This window comes from Miniopterus schreibersii (assembly GCF_964146895.1).
Source record: "Miniopterus schreibersii genome assembly, chromosome: 8".
In the NCBI taxonomy this organism is placed as follows: Eukaryota; Metazoa; Chordata; class Mammalia; order Chiroptera; family Miniopteridae; genus Miniopterus; species Miniopterus schreibersii.
In genome coordinates, this window is record NC_138109.1 from 46,684,599 (window position 1) to 46,711,758 (window position 27,160).

The 27,160-nt window shown below is 37.2% G+C and overlaps 1 protein-coding gene across 6 annotated transcripts in view; it reads left to right on the forward strand.

Moving 5' to 3' along the window:
- TNNI3K (TNNI3 interacting kinase) overlaps positions 1–27,160 on the forward strand; it is a 255,436-nt gene that overhangs the window by 91,130 nt on the left and 137,146 nt on the right. For 4 of the 6 annotated variants that reach the window (XR_013999362.1, XM_081144739.1, XM_081144740.1 and 1 more), the window contains exons 12-17: positions 1,816–1,902; positions 2,474–2,530; positions 3,260–3,352; positions 3,434–3,491; positions 3,618–3,812; positions 4,580–4,684. Coding sequence is in view for 5 of the 6 variants with exons in the window: in XM_081144739.1 (XP_081000865.1) it covers positions 1,816–1,902; positions 2,474–2,530; positions 3,260–3,352; positions 3,434–3,491; positions 3,618–3,812; positions 4,580–4,684 (595 nt within the window). In the remaining variant the exon portion in view is untranslated. The remainder of the gene's footprint in view (positions 1–1,815; positions 1,903–2,473; positions 2,531–3,259; positions 3,353–3,433; positions 3,492–3,617; positions 3,813–4,579; positions 4,685–27,160) is intronic. The other 2 variants (XM_081144743.1, XM_081144741.1) reach the window with 2 other exon arrangements.

A 27,160-nucleotide genomic window follows, 5' to 3' on the forward strand; every position in this document is an offset into this window, starting at 1 on the left:
GGAATCTGTGGTTTAACATGTACTCTGGGTGATTCTTATACACACTAAGACATTGGTGAAGCACCTCTCCAAGTGATGTGTGCTTACCTACTTCTCTAACCCAGGCTGGTACCACTCTCATCCTTGCTGGCAATGTTCCAACCACACTGCCTTCTTTCATTTTCTGAACATGACATGTCTGCTCCCATCTTGTGATCTGCATATTTTTTGTTCCTTCTGCCTGGTAGGCTCTTTATAGATTTGACTGTTAGGCAATGGCATTTGGGTCTTGTAGTTTCCCTGACTGTGAGCTCAGGAGACTCTAGAGAAAGAGTGCTAATAGGGCTGGCTCCTCATTATTTCATTATAACTTATGTTTATGACTTGAAAAAATCACGAATTCACCAGTAATAAATAGAAAGCTAAGGATGGTCAGAAAATGGATACTGTTGTTAACTCTGTAGAATTCAGTTTTACTACAAGTTGAAGCAATTGTAATCACAAAATTTTTTGTTTATTTTTTGAAGAAATTGGTCTTGGGGTGTTACATTTGGAAGAGCTTTTATGCTAGTAAATATTCCATCTCATGATCTTAAAAGCCCTGTTAATTTTAATTCTTTTTTAAAGAGGGGATTTGAGAAACAGTCATGACTCTCAGCATATACTCTATATATTAGCTAGGTGTATTCTGAACCAGTGTTAACTATGAACCCTTTGTGGTTAGCTAGGAATTGGTTTTTTTAGTTTCTAAAGTTTTCCATTTTTACAGGGAATTATTTTGCGTTTCACAAGTCACTTGGCAGGGTCTTTAAGGCTGACTTTGTTTTCCTCTTGTACAAATTAGTTTCAGTAGATTATTTTTTATAGTGAAAACATAAAATAGTATCAAAGTTTAGCTCTATTTAAAATCATTGGTCTACTCAGAGGAGCACTTAGCATTTTAAATCTTTCACAATAAGTCTCTACTGCCATTAATAAACCCCATAATTTTGATGTTGTTATATATAATAGAAATTTATATCTCAGTTGCGTAACAGCCCACGACTGGAATTTCCGGTCAGTGGATGGCTTTCTCCCATCCCCTAAGGTCTCAGAACCCTCTGCATCCAGCAGTCAGTTGGGGAAGAAGAAAGGCTCGCCAGTTTCTCAAAGCCCAGACTTGGAACTCTTATCACTTTTGCTACTGGTCCCTTGGTGACAATTTGTCACAAGACCATAACTGGATGCAAAGGTGATGGAGAACTGTTGTCCCTAGGTAGACAGCCATTCCCAGTGACAAAATCACTCCCTGAATGAGGAGCACAAATATTGGTGGGCAGCCAGCAGTCTCCTGCCCCAAGGACTTATGTGAATTGTCTTACTGCCATGTGATGCTGCAGTTACCAACCACATGCAGTTCTCTTACTGCCACGTGATGCAATCACAGCAAATACATCTCTCCTTTCTAGTTACCATATGTGCTGTTCACCCTTTAAATGGTCCCCTTATTATATACTCCTATAGCACTTGATATTTCCTCATTTAGAAATTCTCATCATTTTATTTGTTCAACTACACTAGGCTTCTTAAGGGTAGGACCATAATCACCCTGTTCATTGTATCCCCAGTACCCAACACAGTGCCTAACATAGTGCCTAACATAGTGCCTCATATAGTAGAATATTAATGAGTTATTTTGAATGAGTGAATGAATGAATTAAATTTCTATTGCAATATATTTTCTCTTAAAATGCATCCTATGTTTCAAGCTACCCCTGGTCATTTTTGGATTGGTTGGTAAACTGAGTAGATCAAACAAAAATTAAGACCTTCGGTCCTTTTTCTGTTTTCATAAAGGACATGATGCAATCGTCACACTCCTGAAGCATTATAAGAGACCACAGGATGAGCTGCCCTGTAATGAATATTCTCAGCCTGGAGGAGGTACCCCTTCCTAATTCAATTTTTGTTGCTAGTACAATATTGTGCCTGAAGGTAAACCTATATTTCTCTTACTGTCATTCTGGGATGAGGGAGGAGAGCAGGTCAGATTAGCTTTCTTTTAAGAAAACTTATTTATGCATGAGGCTGAAAATAAAGAAGCCTCCACCGAGGCTACTTTCTGACTCACCAATCTGTAGCTCCCTCAAGTTCAACATTCCCTGGAGTGGCCGTTCATGAGGCTGGTTCATGACTAGGAAGGCCTGGGTAAGCTGAGAGCAGTCATTTTCCATTTCAGTAACCTATTAAAACAGGACTGAGAATACTCTTATCCAGTCACAAATTAAATCTGCTGGAGTCTGCTAGACCTTGGATTTTTAATTGTTTTATGTGCTCTGTAAATAAATACTTGCTGTACAGTTTTAGTATCCAGGGAAAAACCTGGGTTTAAGCTATAGTCTCACTAGATTTTCTTAGCAAATTTGTCACCTGTTCTTTTAAAAAAAATAATGTTTAACTTTCATGGAGGAAAAAAACTGCTACTTTCAATGCTATAATATAATTTGATTTCTAGATGGCTCCTATGTATCTGTTCCATCCCCCTTGGGGAAGATCAAAAGCATGACAAAAGGTATTTTAATATGGTACAGTTGTTATATTTTATTACTAAGGATAACTATGACCTCAACTGTGGTAACTTTCTATTTTGTTTTACATAGTACAGATGATGACCATTTTGTTAGCATAAACAATATTATCAATATACCATTCTTTCTATAATTAACCTCACTTGCTGTTGTACTTGAATATGCCTCTCATTTCATAAAGGTATTAACAGTGAAAATTTTAATTCAACTTAAACAGTTAAACTTATATCTAACTATTTAGAATTTGAAGTCTTTTAAATTTATTTTTGGTTTTGGATGTTTCCTCTGAATGATTTATGTGCTTATTTCCTGACATCTAATTGGGATCCCTTTGAGGTTTGGTTTATGGATCTCTGGCTAAGCCTAGTGTGATAGGTTGCAGGGATTGACCAGATAAGACTCTTTATCATGGTGTGATATGAACTGTACTCCAGGGTTGCCTCGGCATGCAGACAAGCTAGTTTTTGATCAGATCAGGAATAAACTCTTAGCCTTGATAATAAAGGTCCAGTAACAGAGAGAGAAGTAACATGCTTTTAATGCAGGGATCATTTGTAATAAGGTTTTAGGATCTTCTAGTAGTCAATTACAGCTGAAAAATTAAATGTTACTAGGGAATGATATTTTGATTAAGTAATTTACATTTGTGCATGCATGTGTGCGCATCCACATGTGTGTTTTATCTTAAAAAATAAAATAACTCCTGTTTGCAGAGAAGGCAGATGTTCTCCTCCTAAGGGCTGGATTACCTTCACATTTCCATCTTCAGCTCTCAGAAATTGAGTTCCATGAGATTATCGGCTCAGGTAACCTAAAAAAATACTAGTCAGCTTTAGTTTAATGAGCTCAAGATAATGTCTTTATTTATTTCTCTTAAACAATTTTAGGTTCTTTTGGGAAAGTATATAAGGGACGATGCAGAAATAAAATAGTGGCAATAAAACGGTAAGCATGCAAATGAGAAAATTAACCATGCGAGTGGAACAGTGCACTTTAAGAAGCATATGAATGGTGGGCCCCTTGCTTTGATTTATCTGTTGACTGAGGATTTCCTGTTGCTACCATTGCTAGTTATCGAGCCAACACCTACTGCTCCAAGTCAGATGTGGATATGTTTTGCCGAGAGGTGTCCATTCTCTGCCGGCTCAATCATCCCTGTGTAATTCAGTTTGTGGGAGCTTGTTTGAATGATCCCAGCCAGTTTGCCATCGTCACTCAGTACATATCTGGGGGTTCCCTATTCTCCCTCCTTCATGAACAGAAGAGGTATGGGTCTCTTGTTCTGAGTTATTATTACTTTATGTGTCGTTGGAATTACCCTGGCAACAAACACCTCCGAGGCTTTCTGCTTGGGCTAAGACTTTACCCTCTGAAATCTCTGAGTGCTAGGAAATGTGGCATTTTAAAGGTGGCTAATAATTTATGCCCAACAATTAGTGAATACAAATACTTCAGTGCTTTCTTAAATGGAATTCAGTTGAAGATAATAAATTCAAGGAATTTAAATTAGTAACTGAAGCTTATAATTATTAGGCTAAATTTAACATACCAATGAAGCAGATATATGTAAACTCAGATAAAATAATTGCCAGGGGTCATTATTGACAGTGTTTACTTTAAAATTTTTTTAAAAAGAATGGTCTTGCACAAGTCTAATTTGAATTGACTTTCTAGATCTGTGCATACAGTAATTAGAATGTGGTTTCCACTCAGTGATTATAGTAGATTTCATTTTTATGATACTAGAAAGCAACTTAGTATAATAGTACAAATATTATGAAATCAAGTAGAATATTTTAAATAAAAGAGTTTGGTATCTGAATTGATCTATAATTAAACATTATCTGATGTTTTTCAAGATTTTAAAAGCTATTTTTCAAGATTTGTTGAATTTTTAGCTTATTCTGCATTAGAGCAAAACAGGCAGAAATTATACAGAATAAAAGATCACATACACCATTGATTTCTTTTAGAAATATATGGTATTGACTTTGACCATTTCATCCTCATTAAATGTTATTTTTAAATTCTAGGATTCTTGATTTGCAGTCTAAGTTAGTTATTGCTGTAGATGTTGCCAAAGGTATGGAGTACCTTCACAACCTGACACAGCCAATTATACATCGTGACTTGAACAGGTATATTTTTCCCCCTAAATAATGAACTTAGAATCGTGTAACTGACTACAAGTGTAAGACAAATTTCAGTGAAGATACATTTTAGATTTATTACAGATCAGGGTTTTCTACTCTGTGGGTAAGCCTGGGCAATATAAAGTTTTGTTATTGTGTTTTACAGAAGTAGAAAGCTATATAATAACCTCTCAGGGATCTTTTAAATCCATTAAAAATTTTCCAGAAAGGTAGTGATACCTGTAAGATTCACCAGCTCACTGTTTCTTAGGTCAAGGAAATCAGATCAAGGTTTGAAATCGATCCCCGTTAAAGGATGTCATGTCTCAAAGTCAGGTGCAATAGGAGGACCTGATATAAAATTATCTGAAACATTGCTTTTGTGCCACTATTTTGGTATTTTTGTAAGCTCAGCTAAAACACAGCAGCTCATTTACCTAGTTTTTATGTGAAGATGTGTTCATGTGGAATAGAGACTAGAAACAAATATAGAATCAGAGATTTCCAGAGGTGGAATCCCCAGGGATTTCAAAGACAATTCTTTTAAACAGTGAAAGTTTTCTCCAAACAAAGTCTTAGAGGAAAGCCGGTATACAAAATGGAGCAGTTTTTCTCAAAGGCAGAGTGTAGAGTATAGGTAATTCTGTCTGCTTACCATGTCCCACTCCCAAGGAGAGAGATTCCTGGGCTGCCTCTGTGGAATCCCAAAGGTACTGTGGAGAACAGCTAGAAAACCACTGGTCTAGTTTATAGAACAAATCAGAATATTGAAACCAATTACTTTCATTTCATGATTATCAATAGGGTTCATACCAATACCACATATAGTCTTTTGTATAAAGTCCACAGATCTAAAACTACTAAACGTTAACTAACTGACTTAATTACTCCACTTAGTAATTTCTTCAGCAAGTATTTAGGGAGCTACCATGCTTTAGAGTCTTCATACTTGGCACACTAGAGCTTGCAAAGTGAAACTGCCATAGACTCCGTTCTCAGGGAGCACTCATGCTTTAGTAGAGAACAAAAACACTACCTAAATATATTTATTATAAAATAACAAGTTCTATAAACCAGGTAGTGAAAATTTTCTATAAACTTTCAAAAAGAAGATTAAATGCTTCTGAGTGCTTTAGAAATAACTGCATGGAAGAGGTGACATCCCTGAAGGGTGGATAGAATTTGGAGGAGCATTCTAGGCTCAGGGAACACGTAAAATAGAGATTAAGAAGTTAAAGGCAGCCCTAGCTGGTTTGGCTCAGTGGTAGAGTGTCTGCCCTCAGGCCGAAAGGTCCCGGGTTTGATTCCAGCCAAGGGCATGTACCTTGGTTGCATGCTCAGTTCTCCGTCCCAGTCTGGGCAAGTGCTGAGGCAACCAGTCGATATCTCTCTCTCTCTCTCTCTCTCTCTCTCTCTCTCTCTCTCTCTCTCTCTTCATTCCACTCTCTCTGAAAAGCAATGGGGGAAAAAATCCTTGAATGAGGATTGAAAAACAAACACAAAAAGCTAAAGGCATATAGAGGAACAATGCATACTTTCATTTTAGTGGCTGAAATATATAAATTTATGTTATTGTATGTAATGTATGAAGCAGACTATTGGGAAAAGCTTTAGAAAATAAATTGGAACAAAAGCACAGAAATCAGAAATTGCTAGCCTTTGGTAATTCTGTAAGCGAGGAGGCCCTGAGGATGTTTGAAGTAGGGGTCACAAATTTGGAACTGTACTATGGAAAGATTAATCCAGCATCTTTGTAAAAGATCAGCCTTTCCAGGGAAGGGAAGAGATCCTGTTCTCTTCATCTCAGAGAGGATGAACAATCAATGCATTTTTAACTGAACCAAATTCTTGGAGAGTTTCTATGAATGTCATTTTTGGAAGCAATGGCCTAGTTGTTGCTAGAGTCTGACTAACTTGCCCAATACCTTTTATAGTTCTAAAGGGAAGAGGCTATTCAAGTTTATTGATCAGCCCAGAGAGAGGGGATGCTTTACATTCGGTTTTATGGTTAGTTACTTGTTTGATGAGAGGAAAAAACTCTGCCTTACCCATGGCAAGTGTCTTACTATGCAAGTCTGAAAGTTAATTTTCATCTTTAGCATATACTAAGGAGAAGTTCAAGGGATGAGTAAGGAAGTGTTTGTTTGTTTTTTAATGATAATGAGAATGATGATAATACCTACCATTTATTTAGCACTTAAATGGTGAAAGGACCTCTGCTAATCCCTTCTCATGCATGTTCTTATTTAATCTTACAATAATTCTATAATGTTGTTATTATCTTCATTTTACTGGTAAGGAAACTGTCTAAAAAGTGCAAGGTCCCATCACTAGTGTTCTTAACACTATTTTGTCCCAACAACAACAACAAAACCAAGTCAAAACAGGAAGATAGGAGGCTGGTGATACTGGATGAACATCAGCCATATTTATCAACCTTGCTCTTTGTAACTCAATCCTTAACAAGTTTAATTCCTGCAACCCAAACCATGTTTTCTATCATCTCCTTGTGCTTGTGTTCCTGTTTTTTTATATTTTTCTACACCCTATGTTCTGTAACTGTGGAGCAGAGGTTGCATATGAGGCATACAGATATGTTTTCTTTGGTGCATAATGTTTAAATATTTTCTAAATGTGTATAGCTGTGTGCAGGAATGTACATTCCAGTTTGTTGTAGACCCCACCACTTACCAACTTACCCACTTATACTTGGCCCAATTCATACATTCATTTTGTGGCATTGGAGCTTGCAAAGCATGGTTTATAGCTAGACTTTAAAGATTTTTACTTAATACCAGCAATTGTCTATGTTTTCTTGGAGGAGTACATTTTCCAAATTGTTTGACCTTTAACCAAGGCACCATTGCAAACATATATGGGTCAAACAAGTGGTCTATTTCCTGCATAAATATGTAGTATAGCAGCACTGTAAACAATGAAATAGTGATACTTCCGTCAAAGTGACCATGGCACTCCCATGAGATATGCATATGAAAGCATTTTGTAAACTGCAAAGCACTATAAAAATGCCATGTTATTGCTATTAATGCCTCACTTGTTCTTTGATATGTCAAGAATGGTAAAAACACTCCAGAATATTCTCATACATATAGATATTTCTTTTTATATAACACAACTAATTAATTGGAGGTCTAGGTCTAGATCTGAGAAAGACTCACTGTTGGGTTTTGAGTGTCAGCTTATCCGGGTGACTATAAAGGAAAATAATTAATGATAGTTTAAAAATAGCCAACTTACTGATGACAAATGACAGCTAATTTAAAATGACAAAGCTGGTGAGGGCTAAAAGAATTTTAATTTTTAAGATGACATTTAACTAAATTAGTGAAGATTTCAGAAAATATCAAAGAAAAAATTATTGGTAAAAAGTTTAATAATTGTTTTTAAGTTGAAGTGTGCATTTGCCATTCAATTGAATACCAAATATAAAAGCCCTGCATTTTTGGAAAAAAACAATCAAGTACAAATAAACAAATTGTTCATTGTTTTTCTAATGATCTAACTCTTAATACAGTTGTATCCCTCAGTTCTCATAGAGCCTGCTCTCAGCCGTTCCTTTCACTTGCGGCTTTTCTAATAAGCAGTTATTCAGAAATCATTTAGCACTCATTGGCAGATACAATCCAGCAGAGAATTCTGAATAGCAAATGCAGGCCAATCAATTGATTACATTCTAATACTTATAGTAAGTCTTGAAAGAGAACCCATCGAAACTTGTGAAATACTTCACAACGCTACTTTTGTAATTCTCTAGTATAAAACTGGTCAAAGTGGTAAGTTAAATTTTGTCCATTTTTAAAATTTATTTCCACTTTTAAAGTAAGTTAATGAATTAATTAATTAAAAATATTTGAATGTTTGATATGAGCCAGAGTCTATACTATGCCTGGGGATACAGCTGAGAATGACACACCATAGCACTTTTTCTGGCAGAGATTAGAGCCCAATGAAGTATTTCACAAAATTTCTCAATTATAAGAACGATCTGGGGACCCTCATTAAAAAACAAATTTCAAAGACTCTTCACTTGAAAGCACAGATTGAGAATATCCTAAACTGGGCCTGAGAATCTATACTTTTAAGCAAAATTACCACTTAATTCTTATGATCAAGCAAGGAGAGGAAACATGGTTCTAGTGCAGTGGTCCTCAACTCTGGCCACACATTAGAATCTGTGGGAGAACTCGAAGAAAATTCTGATGCTACTTAAGTCAGAATCTCCAGGAGTGGGGCCCTGGTATCATATTTTTAGAGAGCACTCTAGGTGATTCCAGTATGCAGGCAGCATTGAGAACTATCTTCTAGTCTAATGCCAATTACATCTCTTGACCATTTGCCATACAGTCTCATTCTTCTATGTTGGCAGAATGGATGGGGATATTAGGGAATTGAGTCACAACATAATGCCAAATACTTTGAGAATTGTCTCCCTAAATACAGTATAGTCATTTATTCACTCATTCGTTCATTCAATAACTAATGTAAAAGACAAAGATCCATAAGACAAGGGTACCTATGGCACAGAGTAAGGTCCATGATCCTGCAGTTTACATGGGAGTTGTGCTATACCTAATACAAATTCTGGAGCTAATTTATAATTAATGGTTGATACTGGAAATGTTTCTAAGAGTATAGAATCTTTAAAGGCAGCCAAATAGAAATAAAAGTTTCAATATTGGACAATTGCAATGCACACAATTCAAACGGGTATTCAAGGCTGCAAAACTCTGGAAAATTACAGAAATACATATAATAATAATAAATCAATACATATATAAAGACTTAAATAAATATATATATGATTATATCAGTACACATATAAGCAATCACATGTCCATGTTTCTGTGATGCTTCCAACCTTTCTGACCTAGAGCTCTGAGAAAATTAAGCTCTATGAAGAATGATTTAAAGGAGAATTTTCTCAATTACCATTTGTGATGCATAGAAGTTTATTATTACATACAATGGATGCCTTAGGGCTTAGGGCTTAGGGATTCAGGGCTTAAGCGGTGCCTGTAATTCTGAAATGTTTCTGTCCAAAATTATAAGGTTGTTTTCTATCTCCAAATTTAAAAAACTTATAAAACAATCAGTTGCTACCTGTGCCTATTTCATTGCTGCTTTGTGTAATGATAAAAAAACAACAACTAAGCTATCCAATTTTTGAAGATGAAATTCGTATCTGTTAGAGTAGGTTATCTGCTGCAGTAATAGATCCCAAAATGTTTAATGGTTCCAAAACAAGTTTGTATCTTGATTGTATGAACACACAGCTTGTTGGGGTAGTGCCAATCCATGAAGGCACTCAGGATACATTTTTAATATGTGGCTTCCAGGGTCTCCTTGAGGATCATTTTCATTAATGTGAACATAAATGGGACAAGAATATGAGATGTGCATGAAATGTTTTGTGAGCTAAGCATTAGAGTAGCATGCACCACCTTCAGTCACATCTCAATGGATAGAATTCAATCATATGGTCATGACTAACTGCAAGGGGTACTGGAAATATAGTCTATCTGTGTACCTAGAAAAGAGAAAATATGTTTTGGTGGGCAGCCAGTAGTCTGCACTATGTTTACCCTGTTTACACCAATGACAATAGGTATCAGGGTTTGGTAAAGACAATAGCTGAAAAGTCTGCTCTAGGTTATCATGCATCAATTGCACAAATATAATGGTAATTACATAGTAAATATACTTAGTTTTTAAACACAGTGTCTTAATTTATAAACTAAAATCACTAATTGGGAAATGTAGTGAAAGCTATTTAATAAAATGTATTATATATGGTTTAATTTTGAAATAACTCTCATTCACTTTTGTTAGCTATGTTAAAGACATGAGACTAGCTTTGGGAATGTGGGGCATATGTCCCTGAATCAAAACAGGGTTCAGGAGTAAAAACATGAACTATAATGAGATATATTATGAAATAATGTTGTATAAACTCAAAAACATGAGTTACAGTGTCATGTGCTCTATGTCAATGAAAACACACATATACACATACACATGATTTTCTTTGAGTAAAAATTGAAACACAAGAAGACTATTATTATTCTGTTCAAGAAACTTGTTGCACTATATCCAGTAGAAAGAATTTCTCAGACATTTAATTCTACAAATTACTCTAATCATATTTATGAGTTTCACTCGGGTGTTGATGTTCAGTCATAATTTCCATTCCCATTTCTGACATGCATAGTCTCCATTTAAAGTCAATCTGTCTGTTCTCAGCTTTGTTGGGAGGGGGGAATTCCTTTAGCCCTCTTGATTTTTTATTGCTGGACTAATAACAAAATTGACATAAGACCAGATTAATAGGAAAAAAACAATTTCATACAGGCACATAGGAGATTATAAATGATGCTCAGAAATTATTAAAGCAGGGAGCTTTTTATATTTTTCAAACAAAGAAAAAAATAATTTTGTGAGGAATTGACAGGACAAAGAAAGTTAGGTTTGGGTGCTCATTAGTAAGAAATCTAAACAGAAAGAGGGCGTGGCTAGTAAATCAATGAAGAAGTGACACAGTTGGTTTTTTACAGGCCTGTGGGCCCTGAATTCTTTAATTCAGGTGATAAGGGGTGTCTTACTCAGCCTCCCACCCCCTGGAGCAAGGAGGGCACCTTTCACAGGGGAGATTTATGTCCTACATTTCAAGGAGAAATGGAGGGTTAACATGCCCTTTTTACACAGGCTGCTTTTCAGGTAACTTTTATTCAAAATAATTAATATGCCATTGTGGGGCTTGGGGGGGCTGTATGTCTTGGCCCTTCACAGTTCCCTCCTCTGAAACTTCCCTGGAAGCTTCACACATTACAAGTTGAGCTGGTGCCCGGACGGTGTGGCTCAGCGGTTGAGCATCAACATATGATCCAGGAGATTGAGGTTCGATTCCCAGTCAGGGCACATGCCCGGGTTGCGGGCTCAATCCGCAGTGCAGGGCATGCAGGAGGCAGCCGATCAGTGACTCTCATCATTGATCTTTCTCTCTCCCTCTCCATTCCTCTCTCTGAAATCAATAATGATATTAAAAAAAAGTTGAGCTGGTAGATTGTTTCACCTCATTGGATCAATCTCTTAGTCATGATAGTAGGTCAGTTCAGTTAAATTTATTTTAGGAGGTGGTGATGCAGGTGGGTTTCTAAAGTTGAGACTATAAGGTACAAAAATCAGGTATCTAATAAGTGGTATTTCTATGGTAGCCAGGAAAATAGTAGTTAATTATCAGAGCAGACTATAAATCCAGTCTGAGTCTGGAGGGCAGCCAGTCAAGAGAAGAGATTTCTAGATGTAGGGGTCAAAGCATCTTTTGTCGTTTGAAATGTCTCTGATGATGTCATTGGGGGTTTAGGTAGACTTTCTGAGTGACTTATATGAACAAGCACAAGGACTGTCTAAACATGAGTTATGCTGGCACTTTCTCTGAAGTTTATATCGTTCAACTAGTTTGTGTGGCTTCTTAAAAGGAAGCAGTTTTAGTTCTCAGTGACTTCAAGTTGGAAAGTAGGACAAAAACTGAACACATTAGTTTGGAGAGTTATAGAGAAATATGAGGAAACCAGAGGAATTCAAGATCCAGTCCAGTTTATAGGGAAAGAGCAAAAATCTCAAAGATAATTAATAGAACTAGTATATAACATCAAAATGAATATTACAGTTTCTACTAAAACACATTTTTTCTCTCTAAAATCACCCTATTTTTTTTTACTAAAGATAGCCAAATTAAGACTAATTTGTTTTCAAAATAATCTAGTTTCCATAAACACGACCTGATTATTCATATAAATGCAGCAAGAATAGCAATTGGTCATATAAGCTCTTTTAAATCTGCTTTGCTAGAACTTTTCAGAAGGAATCTTCACATTTAACTTTTAATATTCTGTGAGGCTAGGAAGCCAAGTAAAGTATTTGTCTTCAAACTTCACCTGTTAATACCTTTAGATGTGGGTTCATTCCTCTCTTCTCAACCAAAATATCCTGAGGTTTTTGCATCTGCCAGGGAGTATCCTTCTTTACTCCACAGTGAAGTTGCTGGGAACACTGTAAGCAAAGTACCAGGCCCATATTTCCAAGGGGCTTTGATTCCTCAAAGTCAACCTTAGTTCCTTAGAGCCGTCTGGTCATATCTGAATTTATGTATGTCTCTCTCAAACGTGATATTCTAGTCAAAGCCGCGGTAAAATAACCTGTTTCTAATTGTGTCCTATTACACGAAGAACAGATTCTTAGTGAACTTATGCAAATAACTGTATTGGAGGGATCAGGTAGGGAGATAAATGTTTCAGTTGTGTTTAAAAAGGTATAATTCAACAAATTTCTGTAAGTCATAGATAGTTAAAGAGAAAAAAAGTTTCCTTATAATTGGAAAACAAAGATTAAAGATCCAGTAATATTTCAAATAAAAATTAATAAAACATAAAATCATACTCCTCAATGAATTCAGTCAGATGTATGAATTGATATTGCTCTCTATCTTTTGTTAGCAGTTTTATGAATTCAGTTTTGTGTTTTTACTATTCTGTAAGTGCTTATCTAATTCAATGGTATGATCTGAAAGTTCTCAGACACCCGTATTCTAGTATACTTTGAATCTCTTTGAAGATGAAGCACATTTGTAAAAGCATCAGAGTAAAACAACGGTTGTCTGTAAATGACAAGAGACTTAAAATGGTAGAGTCAAATATTTGATTATGATGCAATTGACAAGGAAATTTGGTTATTTCTGTAACACACATTTTAAGATAGTGACTACAATTATAACTGATAACTTTATATTACTCATATATAAGGACATTTCAGGTTTTTAGGAATTTCACATAATTTTTAGAATAGTCATATTAATAGCATTCCCCCATGCAATGTAAGTTAAGAAGGTTTATCACCCCTTATTTGACTATGCTTCCCCTGTAATTTAACATGCTAACTAAGTATAATTAGTTTAATGTACCTCTTTTTATAAAAAGAGAGAACAAATCCTTTGAAATGGTCCAGGGACCTTGCAAAAGAATTTTACTTAGAAGAGGTGAAAAAGGCTTCACTTAGAATTTGATTAGGAGAAGTTTTTTTAAAACTATCAAAAGGTTTTAAAACACTTAGTCAAATAGGATCATAGGCCACCGTGAAACAATACTTACCCATTTAATCATGGTGACAATTAAAGACTTCCCAGGCAAATATAGAGAGTTAAATAGTTGTAAGCAAAATTTAGCTCTTTCAGTATTAAGACCTAATGAAGACAGTGTGAAGCACAGTTGCCAAGGCAAAAATCTTTGCTTTCTGGGAAGATTACTTTAAAAGGTAAAGAAAAACCTTTTACTATCTAGTATCAAAAATGGAGCAAAGTCCAAGAAAACTTTGTCTTTTTAGCAGATAAAAGAAAAGAAAATTTTAGTTTTACATCAGCCCCACCATTGTTTTTTTGTTTTTTTTGGTGTGTTTTTTTTTAAAAAAGGCTTATTTTTAAAACCCTTATAATAAATTCATTTACTCTTATCCAGCCTAAAAAATTCCCTTCTCAAGATTCTTTTTTCACAAACCTCCTACAAATTTTTCTATGTCCATTTTAGTTTCTCCCTTGTTCTCTTACCCATTAAGAAATGCCACCTTTATTTTAGGACAAAATTACCTTTTTTATTTTTCTCAAAATTTATCTCTATACCTCATACCTTCTTTTACCACAAATATATATTACTTTCCTTCCATATAGAGTTGTTTCCTTAGTATTTCTAGTAGTCTTAATTACATATATTAATTATAAGTTTTAATCCTTAAAAAATTTTAATTTCTTACTTATGAATGAAAACTAATAAATAAGGCATTGTGAACTGTCCTTTATGTTAGCATTCTGTGGATTCACAGACTTGGTACTTTTTATAATTTCTAGAAATATGAGCTTTTTCTTGGAAAATTTCTCAGTGGGGCATAGAGCAAGTTTACTAATAGATTCAAACTTATCTTTTAGTTTCTCTATAACTAGAAGCCAAAACTAGAAAAACCTATTTTTAGTTATCAACGTAAATATTTTATTTTATTTGGAAATGATCTAGATATTTAATGAATTCTTGTCATTTAATTAATTGAGTAAAACTAAAGTTTCAAGTTACCAAAAACCTTTTGGAAGCTACTTTTAAGTACATATATTACAAAGCATAATTATTGTACCTAAAAACTCTTATCTCATTTAGATTTATTTAATTTATTTGTTTTTAACAATTGTGTTTCTGTTACTTATGAAAATTTTATTATACCAGGTTTTGGGGGGTGGGGGTTGCTAACAAACATTGAAATAGAGATAGCATAAACCTATCTGACTTTTAGCAAACCTAGGTAGAATAAAAGTATTATATTATTTGTGCATAACTCTAAAGACATGCTTGCTTTAATTAAACCAGTAAACCCAGATCAGATATAACACTGAATACTTCCCCAGATCATGTGAGCCTGAAATTAATTGGAGTTAGTTTTTATATATCCTTATTTGTATAAGTGCTTAATTTTTAAACCGATTAATAGAGCTCGTTACAAAATAATTTTGATAATACCATCCAGAGGTGGAAAACTATCCCACAACTACGACACACATATAGGGTGGGACAAAAGTAGGTTGCCAGTTGTTGATATGGAAAATAATACAATCGTTAATGAACAATATTACAAAAATAAACTGTTGTAAACCTACTTTTGCCCCACCCTGTATATGGGCACACAGGGGCGCAGAGACCTTACAGTTACTAACAGTATTTGTAGAGAGGACTTTTCATTTGCTCAGTTTCTCCTTTGTAAATGTTTCTTCTTAAATGTGGGAAAATTATACTTCCAATGTCCCAATTTTTTCTTTTTACAATACTTTCAAATGTCTGAAGGTAAATAGGAAGGGGTCTGAATGGGCTCTGATTTTTGTTCTAATTACTGTCTTTTCATCTTATTAAGGGAATCTCAATGGCTAGCTGTTATATCAATTTGAAAGCTCTCTAAAACTCTTTTCAATTTGGAAGTGTTTCCAACTCAAAAGATCCATTGTCTGGCCATTGATGTGTAGTATCTATTAATCTTAATAGTGATTCTAACCACTAAGCTTTTTTATGGTTTAACCATTGATGTGAGAGGCATCCCCTAAGATAGCATAAAAAAAAAAAAAAAAAAAAGATCCAGACAGTTCACTCCCATAGCCTAAGAAAGAACTCGAGGAGCCCTGTAGTCAAACGGCCATTCTAAAACACAGGGGACCAGTTGTTCTTCCTCCCTTTGAACAGAATAGGGTTCCCTAAGCTTGGACCCACAGCCCATTCGACTGCCAGTCAGGTGTATATACATCCTCTGTCTGGTGGAGACCAGAGAGAATAATCTCATTGGTCATAAAGAAAAAGACAAAAGAAAACAGTGACCATTTCTGGGAGGAACAGGATCAATGGAAAACGAGTACTCATCCCAAGTTTTTAACCAAAGTCGCTAATGCCCAAGGAACTAGCTACACAAACATTTTCTGCTGCTAATAAAAAGGCAGAGAGAGCAAAAGAACTCTCACCACTATTCGTTTCCATGGGACCCCGCAGACTGAGACTGTGGAGGCTATGGTATGAAATTTTACATTCTGCTGACACTTGTCAGATGTCCCCCAATCTCTTTATCTGCAGTAGTTCCAGGGAGAAAAGCGGTTTTCCAGCCAGTGAAGTCTCCTGCCTGGATCACCAAAACTGTTGTGGAGGGAGAAATTACCCCCTCTACCCTCTCTTAGTTCTTAGGACTGGACTAACAATAAAATTGACACAAGACCAGATTAATAGAAAAAAAAATTTAGTGCATGCACATGGGAGATTATAAATGATGCTCAGAGTTGACTGAAGCAGGCAGCTTTTCATACTCTTTAGACAAGGAAACAAATTTGTGAGGATTTGACAGGACAAAGGATGTTAAGTTTGGATGCTCATTTAACAAGAAACCTAAACAGAAAGAGGGCTTATGACAGAAAATTAGTACAGAAGTAATAAGGTTTGTTTTTGTACACTTCCTACCCTGAATTCTTTAACTCTGTGTTAAGGGTCTCTCTCTTAGCCCACCCCTACCCCCAATCCCCACCCTGAGCAAGAAGGGCACTTTTCACAGGGGAGATTTATTTCTTGCATTTCAAGGAGGCAAAGGAAGAGTCAAGCGCCCTTCTTGCACTGGCTGCTTTTCAAGTAACTTTCATTCAAAATAATCAACATGCCACTGTGGGATGTTTGGGGGCTGCTTGCCCTGGGCCCCCACAGCTGCAGGAACCTCCAGATAAGCAGAGAGCTCCCACTAACTCTCAAGTTCCTGCATGCTATTTAAATGGGACTTTGCTACCTAACTTGTCATCTCTCAGTGTGGATTTATCCCCGCCTCCTCTCCTGATTCTCAAAGTTCTCAGAGGGAATTTTCAAACATTCTCAACACATTTCACTTGTGTTCGGGTTTTCATCCTGAACCGAAATAGCAGGTCCCTTCCCCTCTGCTCCTCCACGGCTGGAATGCCCTCTACTGCGAGTCTTCCTCTCTTTGTACTCCAGTGGAAACAGCTCAGCTTTCCTCCCAGGCCCAGTTAAAACGTTCTCCCTCTTTCAGCTGCCTCCATTAGAACACTCATTTAATTTTGGCCGCATTCACTAATTCTAAAAATAGTGCTCTTACTTAACACCTCATTAAGTAAATTTCCTTAGACACATACTCCTTTTAAACTAAAACAGGTATCTTTAAATCAGAGGAAAACTCATTTGTTCTGCCCACACTGACCCTAGGGCTCACACCAGCCTGGTGAAACCTGCCACCTCTCACAGTAATTTCCATTAGAATCTTTGCCTCTCTATCTATGAATCTGTCTCTGTTTTGCTTCTTGGTTCAGTTTGTTCCTTCGATTCCACATATAAGTGAAATCATATGGTGCTTGTCTTTCTCTCAGCAGGCTGACAGCTGTCGGTTTGGGCGGGGGAGGGGGGACGCTCAGAGGGGGGAAGGATTGAGCCAAAAAAGAAACAGCAGTGTGGTGGTTGCGGGCATGGAAAGTGGGGTGGAAGAGAGTAGGGGGGATAAATGGTGATGGAAAAAAATTTAATTTAATGTAATTTTTTTACAAAGGAATCTTTGCCTCAGTCGTCCCAGTCAGACAAATCCCTGAATCTCACATTTTAGGGGTGGGTTCTACGCCACCATATGGCACTTGAAACACTACACAGGTTTGTGTGTGTGTGTAAAACAAAGGTACCTGTGAGTATAACAGAGCATAGAAAGTCAGGGTTTGGCCAAAAATGGGAATTCTGTAATATCCAAATTCACTTTAAAAAAATTATTATTATTGATTTTAGAGAGAGAGAGGAAGGGAGAAGCAGAGAGGGAGAGAAACATCCATGAGCGAGAAACATCGATTGGCTGCCTCCTGCACTCCCCCCACTGGGGATCGAGCCTGTAACCCGGGCATGTGCCCTGACCGGGAATTGAACAGGGGACCTCTCTGTGCATGGGACCACGCTCAACCACTGAGCCACATCAGCCAGGCCAAATTCAGTTTTGATTTGACATAAAAATACTACTGCTCCACACTGAACCTGGCCTCAGGATTCCTTATTCCAGCACTTTTTGTGGTGAAGCGTTGCACTCTGCCGCCTCTTTCCTTAACACCACGCAGCCATACCCTGAGAATTCCCAAAGCAGGGGAGGCAAGAGTGATTTTCCTGTAACAGGGACACCTTCTCTCACCCTAGGGCTGAGCTTGGACTGGTAGAAGCGATGCCCTGCTTGATCCGATGAAACCTTTCAAATGCTTCCCTGCAACGGATAGTGAACTTACTGGCCTGCAATTTTCTAGTGTTACTGGTTCCGTACATTGCCATTTTCCACTCTTTGGGGATATGGCCTATATAAAGTCAGCTTTTGAAAATGTCAACCAAGGCTTTTCTCTGTTTGGCCTCATTTTTCCTCTGCTCTCATTTCTTGGAAGGCACCATGAGTGCCCCCCTTGGCACCTTGCCGATTTCCTGAGCAGCTAACCTTTCAATAATGATATCAGTGCTGCCTTGTGGTTATCTGTGCATTTCTCAGTCCATCATTTTCAACCCTTGCTCGCTGAGATTCATTTATGTTGTTGTGTTCTTAAGGTCCTGGAGTTTAATTGACTGCAACGTGACTAGGGACCCAGGGCTAGAATTTCTAGCTAATAAACGAGGAAACATCTTAATAGGTAGACATTTCTCTTCCAATTGATTGAATTTCCAATAGCTATACCTTGAATTTGGCCTAGAAAAAGGGGATACAGATCATTATTAGCTTTCTTTACTTGTTTAATATTTTCTATTTCAAAATTTATCCTACTGGCCTTGGGAGGAAGTAGCTTTTCAAATGTTGGTCTTCTCTTGAGATTGTACAGTGGACAACCCTGGAAGTCTGCGTGGTGTGGGCTACCACTCCACTGGAAGGCCACAGGGTGAACTAATTGAGAGCAGGGACTATTGTGCCAGACCATGGAGATTTCAAATACCAGCTCCTGTGACCTTGGACATTTTATTTAAAAACCCGTTTTCTAATTTGTAAGATACCAATAATAATACCTACCTTATTGGGTGTAGATGAGAAAATATAATCTCTATTATTGTCATTATTTTTCTTCTTTATTCTTCTGAAAGAACATTTTCACTACCTGATATTCTTGGATGACCAAGTTTCTGTACTGAATTAAATGTTTTCTAGGGCCCTGTCTCTTCTTTGTTTTTAAATTTTATTTTTTGCTGACAGTATTATAGATGTCTCTCAGTTTTCTCTCTTTTACCCCCTTTCTCCCAGCCCCTGCCCCACCTGTCTATTCTTTCATTTGTATTACCACAGACTTTGCTTATAATATATCCAATGGCTAATTTCTTCCTGTCATACAAATCTAGGAGGTAACTGGATTGTTTGACTGGAGCTCTCTATAAAGAAGGGCCAGGGAATTCTAATCCTATATTACTGCCTTCCTGGAGACCTCTCTATTCTTTCATGGCTCAAACTTGCATCAGTAATTCAGCCTGACACTTTCATTAATTAGGTAGATGCAGATCTGGAACAGAATTTGGATTAAAAACACATCTGAGGGTTCACAGGGTTATTTGATTATTCAAGATCCTTCTCCGTGATTCTTCTTCCTAAGTCTCATTTGCAAAATGTAAGCATACAATTTAAATATGTGCCAGTCAACTATTCAACAATCATTCGCTGATGGATATAATGGCATGGAAGGGAAGCCTCATCCTATAGGTCATGCCAAGCAAAAAAGGTCAAGTAGCAGAAACCCTAGTTTTGCAGAGGATGTATGGAGCCCCGATGTAGTTAGGCAGCGTTCCTTCCCTCTGCCTAATTAGCTCACCCAGGGGCTCAACTCAGCAACGGTCCTTTTCACTGTAAAGAGCAGAGGGTGATGTTTTCAAAGTGAGCATTGAGAAGGCTGTCCCCTGCCCTCTCTTCTCCAATAGTCAGAGAAACGGAAAAATTCGTCCCATGACACCCTCTCAATTCCTAAGAGAAAATCATTTTTCTCATTGCTATTCCTGTACTAACTTTGTCACTGTTGTTATGTCACTTGACTTCTTTCTGCCTCAGGTTCCTCATTTGCAAATGAGATGATGTCTCTGTCTACCTGTTCACAGACATCCTTGCAATTAGTGGGGGTGTCAGGATGATACATGGAGCATTTTAGAGAAAGATTTTGTAAGAGAAATTTGTGTACCATTTATATTAATTGCATGAAACTGAGTTGCAAGAAAGTCTCAAAATAAGATTTATTTTGTATCCAGCTGCTGGATCTGTACTCTTTGTCCAGTAGTCTGGATTATTTTCCTCCTACTGAAGGCAGGTGAAAGGTGTTGTGGTTACTAAATGGTGCGGGAACAACATACTCCTTTTCTGGAAAGCTTAATGTTACCATGTTTGGAGACATGGAGAAAAGGGCATGCAAGTCTCAGGAAATGATTAGAACTCCTTAATCCCAGAGGGATGGTCTTTATATCAATTACATTTTAAGCCTTGTATGTGAAGAACTGTATCCTCAGTGACTAAGCCCTCATTTAGTGGCTTTAGGAACCTACAGACCGTTGGTGAAAAGCGTGCCTGCGGCCCTGGACGAAACCGCATTAGAGCATTGATGAGGTCTGGCTTCTTTTCTTTGGGGAGGGAAATCCCCTTCTAAATTCTTAAAATAGCAGTTGGTTTTCATTAAATCTATTCCGAGTTGAGGGTCTGAGGATCTTGAGTGACCCCTTTCCTTGGGAATGGAACACATTTTAATAGGCTTTTTCCTGTCCATGGTCCCTGAAAGATTTAGCTGCTGGCAGGCCTCCTGAATTGCTGGGATTTGTAAAGGAAAGAATTGATTACATGCTTCTTCTAATTCTTTCTCTTTCTTTAATTTATTTTTCCCATTTCATACAAAGAATGAGAAAGATACCCTGAGTCTCCTTCTATTGAGATATGGTTGGCCTCAAGGGCACACATTTAGCACTGAACCTTTATTAACCTCTTCTGAGTTTGACAAAGTTTCTTTTTTGCTTCCTAAACCTGAGGCTAAAGAGCTGTTATTTGCCAAGCTTGTTCCTCAGCACTGAAATTAGTACAGAGAAAATGAAGATTTGTTTGGTTTGGTTTGGCTTTTTCTGTTGAATTGCATCTATAGCCTCTATCTGAAAAGGTAAATTTATTATAGGTCTTAACGCATGCTATTCACTCTGATGGAATGATCCACCCTGTACTACCACCCTGTCTCCTTCCCAGTCAGTGCCTCTCTGGGTCACTTTTCTCCTGGCTAATTCCTATCACTTCCTCCAGGAAGCCCTCCTGTATGTTCCCACAGCACACCATGCTCTTGCTTGTCTTAGGATAGCACTCTATTAACATTACTCTTGTATGTGAATATATTTCCTACAACACACTAAGCTTAATCAGGACGGGGCTGTGAATGTTTTACCATTTGATTCCTAAGTGCTTACACAGTGACTGGGTCCTAGTAAAAATTCAATTAATATTTGTCAAATGCATGAATGAATTAATAACGTTTCAAGGACTGTAAGAGTACTGTACATCAAACTTTCTCTGCACCAGCTATTGCGCTCACTCAGTGTTTCACAGGCATTAGCTTTCTAAATACTCATAATTCGATAGGATGGCTTTTTTAAAACAGGTAAAGATAGAAAGGCTTAAAGAAATTAAACAAATTACAAGGTGATACAGCTGGTAAGTTAAGTGACAGACGAAGGTTATTACCCATGTGTACCATCATAGAGTCCAAAACAGAGAGAAATACAGTCAATTAAGTCATTTAGTGCCACAAACCAGGAGCAGCTCTGACTGAACAGAAAAGCAATCGTTATCAGATTGCTTTACCAAGGAAGGCATAGTTTATAGAATTCATAGCAGAAACGAGAAGGTCGTTTTTACTTAATATTGAACAATTCAGTGGCGTTTAGTAATATGAACTCATTTGTTTGCTCAGTTAAGACTACTCTTCCACAAGTCACTTGCGTGGCTGTTTTTGTGCTGTAGGTAATTATTTGCCTGCTAGTCACTAAAACCTGTCCATAAATACAGTGACGACAGTGAGAAAAGAAAACATAATCAGTTGTTTGATTGCTGATTTACTCAGGTGAAAAGTTTGCCGGATAAACTGTGTTTGCAACAGACACGACCCAAGACTACATGATGATGTTTAAGAGAAGTGCAATCCCCTGGAGTTCTAGTGATTTCTAGTCACTACTGACCATGTAGATTTGAGCCAATGCCTACTTCTGAATTGATTGATTTTCTTTCTCACAGGCAACATTTTTATTTTTTTAACCTGCAGCCTTTCTGTGCCTGACTGGAATATTTTTGCATTTGATTAATGTTTTCATTTGACTTTCAATGAGGTCTCAAAACAGTTTGGCTTGTCACAGTCAAATTATTTAAATATCCTCTGAAAAGAGTATGTGGGAACCAAAATCGGATTCATGTGAACCTGAAAAACCAGTGGCGACACTTCCTCAACTTGTTATATTTTTATGTCTGAACTAATCATTTCACAACTTTGCTTTATGATGATGCTCAGCTTCTTAAATACAGTGATTATTAGATGCTTTAATGGAAAAGTTTTAATTTTTAACTGACCTAGAAGTTATTCTCTGGCAAGAATTTATGTTCCTTTTTTTTTTTTTTCTTTTTAATATCCCTTGTGGTTTCAACAGCAAATACATTATGCCTTCTACTTATATTAAAAACATTTCCTTTGGTTTCTTTTATTATTATGATTTTAGAGAGGGAGAGGGGGAAAGACAGAGAGAGTGAGCGAGAAGCCTGGGTTGCCTCCTGTATGATCAGGAAGCCCAGCTGTCCTGGTGCACACGATGATGCTCCAGCCAACTGAGCCACAACCGCCAAGGCCCTTCGGTTCCTTGAACACAAATACCTAAGTCACCCTTTTCACTTCCCAGTTACTCTTCTCTCCTAGTTGATGAGAATTATCCCAACTATGGATTTAAATATGGTCAGCTTTCTGTCTACGTTCAATTTATGCCATGTGAAGGAAAACACACAAAACAGTACGTACGTAAGATGTCACTGATCTATGATTCCAGAAAATGCAAAACTAATCCCCAGTGTCAGAAAGCAGATCAGTGGTTTCCTAGGGCGGCACTAAGAGGGGTGAATGGCAGGGGGAGCAAGGACTTCTGTTGGGGCGACAGAAATGTTTTGTATCTTGATTGAGGCAGTAGCTTGTTTCACAGGAGAATGTCCTTTAGAAACTCACTGAACTGTAGTCTTCAAATATACAAATTCTTCCTCCTAATGGGGACACAAGTAAATTATCTAATACAAGTGGTAAATATAAAAAGTGACATCCTTTAAGAGATATGCAGAGTAATACAAATTTGCGCCTTTCAAATCATGAGCAAAAGACTTTCTTGTCCTTTTTAAAACTTTAAAAAGGAGAAATAATCATATGCCAGATAATCTCACTGAGGATTTCAAAACCAATTCTAGACAAAGGGGAAGAATCAACATAACTGAACTGGAGGAGAAAAGGGTTACTGAGGTGCCATCACTGAGCACAAGCCTGTTCCGCGCTAGGGCCGAGCTAGCGGCCTGCAAATGTTAGCGCTGCGTCAGAGGACCCCGGCATCGGCGTCTCGGGCAGGGAGGTGAGAGCGCCTTTGAAAGCATGCGCTTACCCTCTACTCACTCTTGCTGGTTCTGGTTTGATGCAAAAGATATTCCGTCTCAGACTTTATTCCTCAGGCAAATGTGAAAGTGCATATATTGAATGGCAAAGAAAAGGCCCAGATTATTTATACATCATAAAAAACTGGAGAGTTGAGGACAGATCTCAAAAACTGCAAACTGGCAGATACAAAGTCTGGAAAGGAAAAAACTAAAACAAAAACTGCCCTAATACCTTAAGCTGATGAAAAGCCACGTGCTCCTAGATATGCAGGGTGAAACGGTGGATCATAGGGATGCATCCAGGATGTCTTTTTCCATTTTCAAAATGTCACTTACGAGAGAAGACATCCATGGGATCTAATGAAAACTGATGCTGTGACTCATGAAAAATACAATAAATTAATTTACAATCAAGATCATGGAAGTGAGATTGCATAAACAATAATACTCATGTGCAAGAAATATAAAATCAGACTTCCTCTTTAGAATTAGAACTGTAGAGCACTTCTATTTAAGTCTCAACAAGTGAAAAAGTCTATGTCACGTAACTGGTGTGTGAAAATGTTCTCATTTGCACTCTAATCTAAGGTAAGTTTAGCCCAAACTCAGAAAATTGGATTGGATAATTGAAAATTAGCTGGGACAAGGAAATGAGCAATGTGAATGTTCAAGCTTCAACAGTAAACACCATGAAGGTATTTGTGATAAACTGAATCTTCTCTTGATGAATATAAATGACTCTAAAAGGTATATAGCTCATATGGTTCTCATTTGAGCAGTGGTTTATTTTGCTAAATTTAGGTGGATACTAAACACCTATACCCACTGTCAGGGCAAGGCAGGTTTAGCCATTTCAGAGAGTCACTCTACTTGTAAATGTTAACATTTCTATAGATAAGCTGCACAGTATGTATCATCTATATTTATTCTTCTAATTGAACAAATACATTTAACAAATAGTGTTTGCTACAAAACCAAACAAGCACTAAAAAGAAGCTGAAATTGCCTAACTTCAAAATCTTACCTTCTTCATTCAAATGTTTCAATAATAAGAGATTACAAATACCTTAATTTATGTATATTTTTTCTATTTTGCTTTATAATTTTAAGATTATTTTAAGGAAAAGTATAATTATTTTTGCTAAATAAGACCTATGGTAGTGAGAACTAAGGATATACTCCAGGTGAAAGAATCCTCCCCTCCCCCCAAAAAAGCAATAAATAAAATAAGTAAATTAAAAAAATTATTTTGAACATGTGATCAATAAAATGCTGTTAAAACTCATAGATTGGTCAAATGCTTGTATAACCAGCATGTTTACACAACTTTCTACACAGAAAGCTTCTGCTATGGAGACTAATGCCCATTTTTAAAAAGAGAGATTTGTTGCAAAAAGGATTTGTTACCAAAAAAGAACCCTTGAGACTTCTCAAATTGAAACTCTCCTCCCAAAAGTTGGGCTTGTCTTACCCACACTAGCTTTCAATATCATTTCTTACAAAATAAGTTGCTATAGCTTTTGACCAACAATGCAGGGATGGCAGGTTGGGATGGCACTTTTAGGGACAGTGGTAGGAAGTGGTTGACAAGTTACTTGTAAACATCAGTTTCTTCATTTGTAAGATAGGGAAGGTATCTGCCTTGTAGCAGTGTCTGCACATAGCAGACATTCTGTAAGTGTTAATATTTAGTACCTTAATCTGAAATGGTTCCAGAAGTAATTTACTCGCATGTGCATTTTTCAAATTCCATCTCTCATATCTCTGCTACAAATAAGAGTTGTAAAGAATACCTCTAAAGAAAAATCCTTAATAATGATTACTTTGTCTTCCCATTCTCCCTTTTAACAACCATCAGTCTCCTTCCCCTTTCCTCTTCTGCAATGTCAGACCTTATCTTAACTCAGCCATCTGAAATCTGGTTAGGTAAAAAGGCAGTACTGGATCACCATAAATAATTCAAAGATGGATGATCGAGAACTGACACTATCCTGCTTTTGTTAATAATTTTTAAAATAATAGCTATCTTACCTATCTAGAAAAAATGAACAAAGAGAATGGTTCTCCTATTTGAACATTTTCAGGGTATTAATTTACTTTGACTCTTGGAGAATCTACCTGCAAATTATAGAGACAGAATCCTGTCCTAAACTTCCACATGGCCCCAGGTAGCATCTCTCGGTGATGTCTCCTCACCTTCAGCCTTTCAAATAGGGCAACAACTAGAAAGGGCAGGCCATTGCAGGAGCTACCATTCTTGCTAGGAATCCTTGCTCCCCATCTATGACATCTGCATGCTGCCTGCAGTAGGCAGCTAGTGTAAAACTTTTACCATCCCAAAGCACTCCTGCCACCGTGAGTACATTGTTAGCTAAGGGGAGGGGCCACAGATTCAGGATATCGTAAGACAAATTTAAAAAAAACACTCTGGAAATGTTATGATGAGTGGCTTAGTACAGGGACACTTGCCATAGGTTAGGAAAAAGTTAAAACAGCCCCGAGGGTCTGAACTACGAGGGCAGCAATGGGGAAGCAAAGGAATGTAAGGATGATGGATCTATCCACGGTAGAGGTGAAATGGACTGGGCACGGTCATCATTCCAAGTGAAGGTGTTGAGGAAAAAGGAATGAAAGATAAGATTTCAGCCTGGGTGTCTGGGCAGATGGTGATCACACATTAAGTTGAAGGAAACTGAAACTGATTTCAACCATAGAAGTTTGAAATGCCAGTAAAACAGTCATCTCCGCTTTATAGAAAATTGTGAGAACTGTGGTAAAAAGCAGTTGGGAATTACCTGAATTCTATCTCCCTTTTGATGTCTAGTCTGATCTACCTGTCCTCTTAGATCAGGTTAGGTGCTTCCCTTCTATGCTCCAACGATACTCGATTTCTTCCGTCTTACTTGCTTTCCTTTATTGGAATTGCCTTTTTCATTCTGTCACCTTGATTAGACTGTAGGCTTGGTGAGGGCAGGGACCATGACCATTTTGCTCATCTTAGCACCATTACACCAAGTACAGAGGAGAATAAATAATAGATGCTCAAATGCTATTTGCTGAGTGATTAGAGGTGCCTTGGAATCTTTGGAAGCTGTAAAAGGCTAATTGTACATTTCAAAGAAGTTGTCGCTATGGCTAAGGGATTAATTGACTTTACATAGAGAATCCAAATATAAATAGCAGTGGAGGTAAGGGCTGATTCAGGATGAGGCGGTATTAGAGACGGGAGAAAGAAATAGTCACAGGGATAAAGGAAAGGGCAGGTATAGTAGAAAGAAG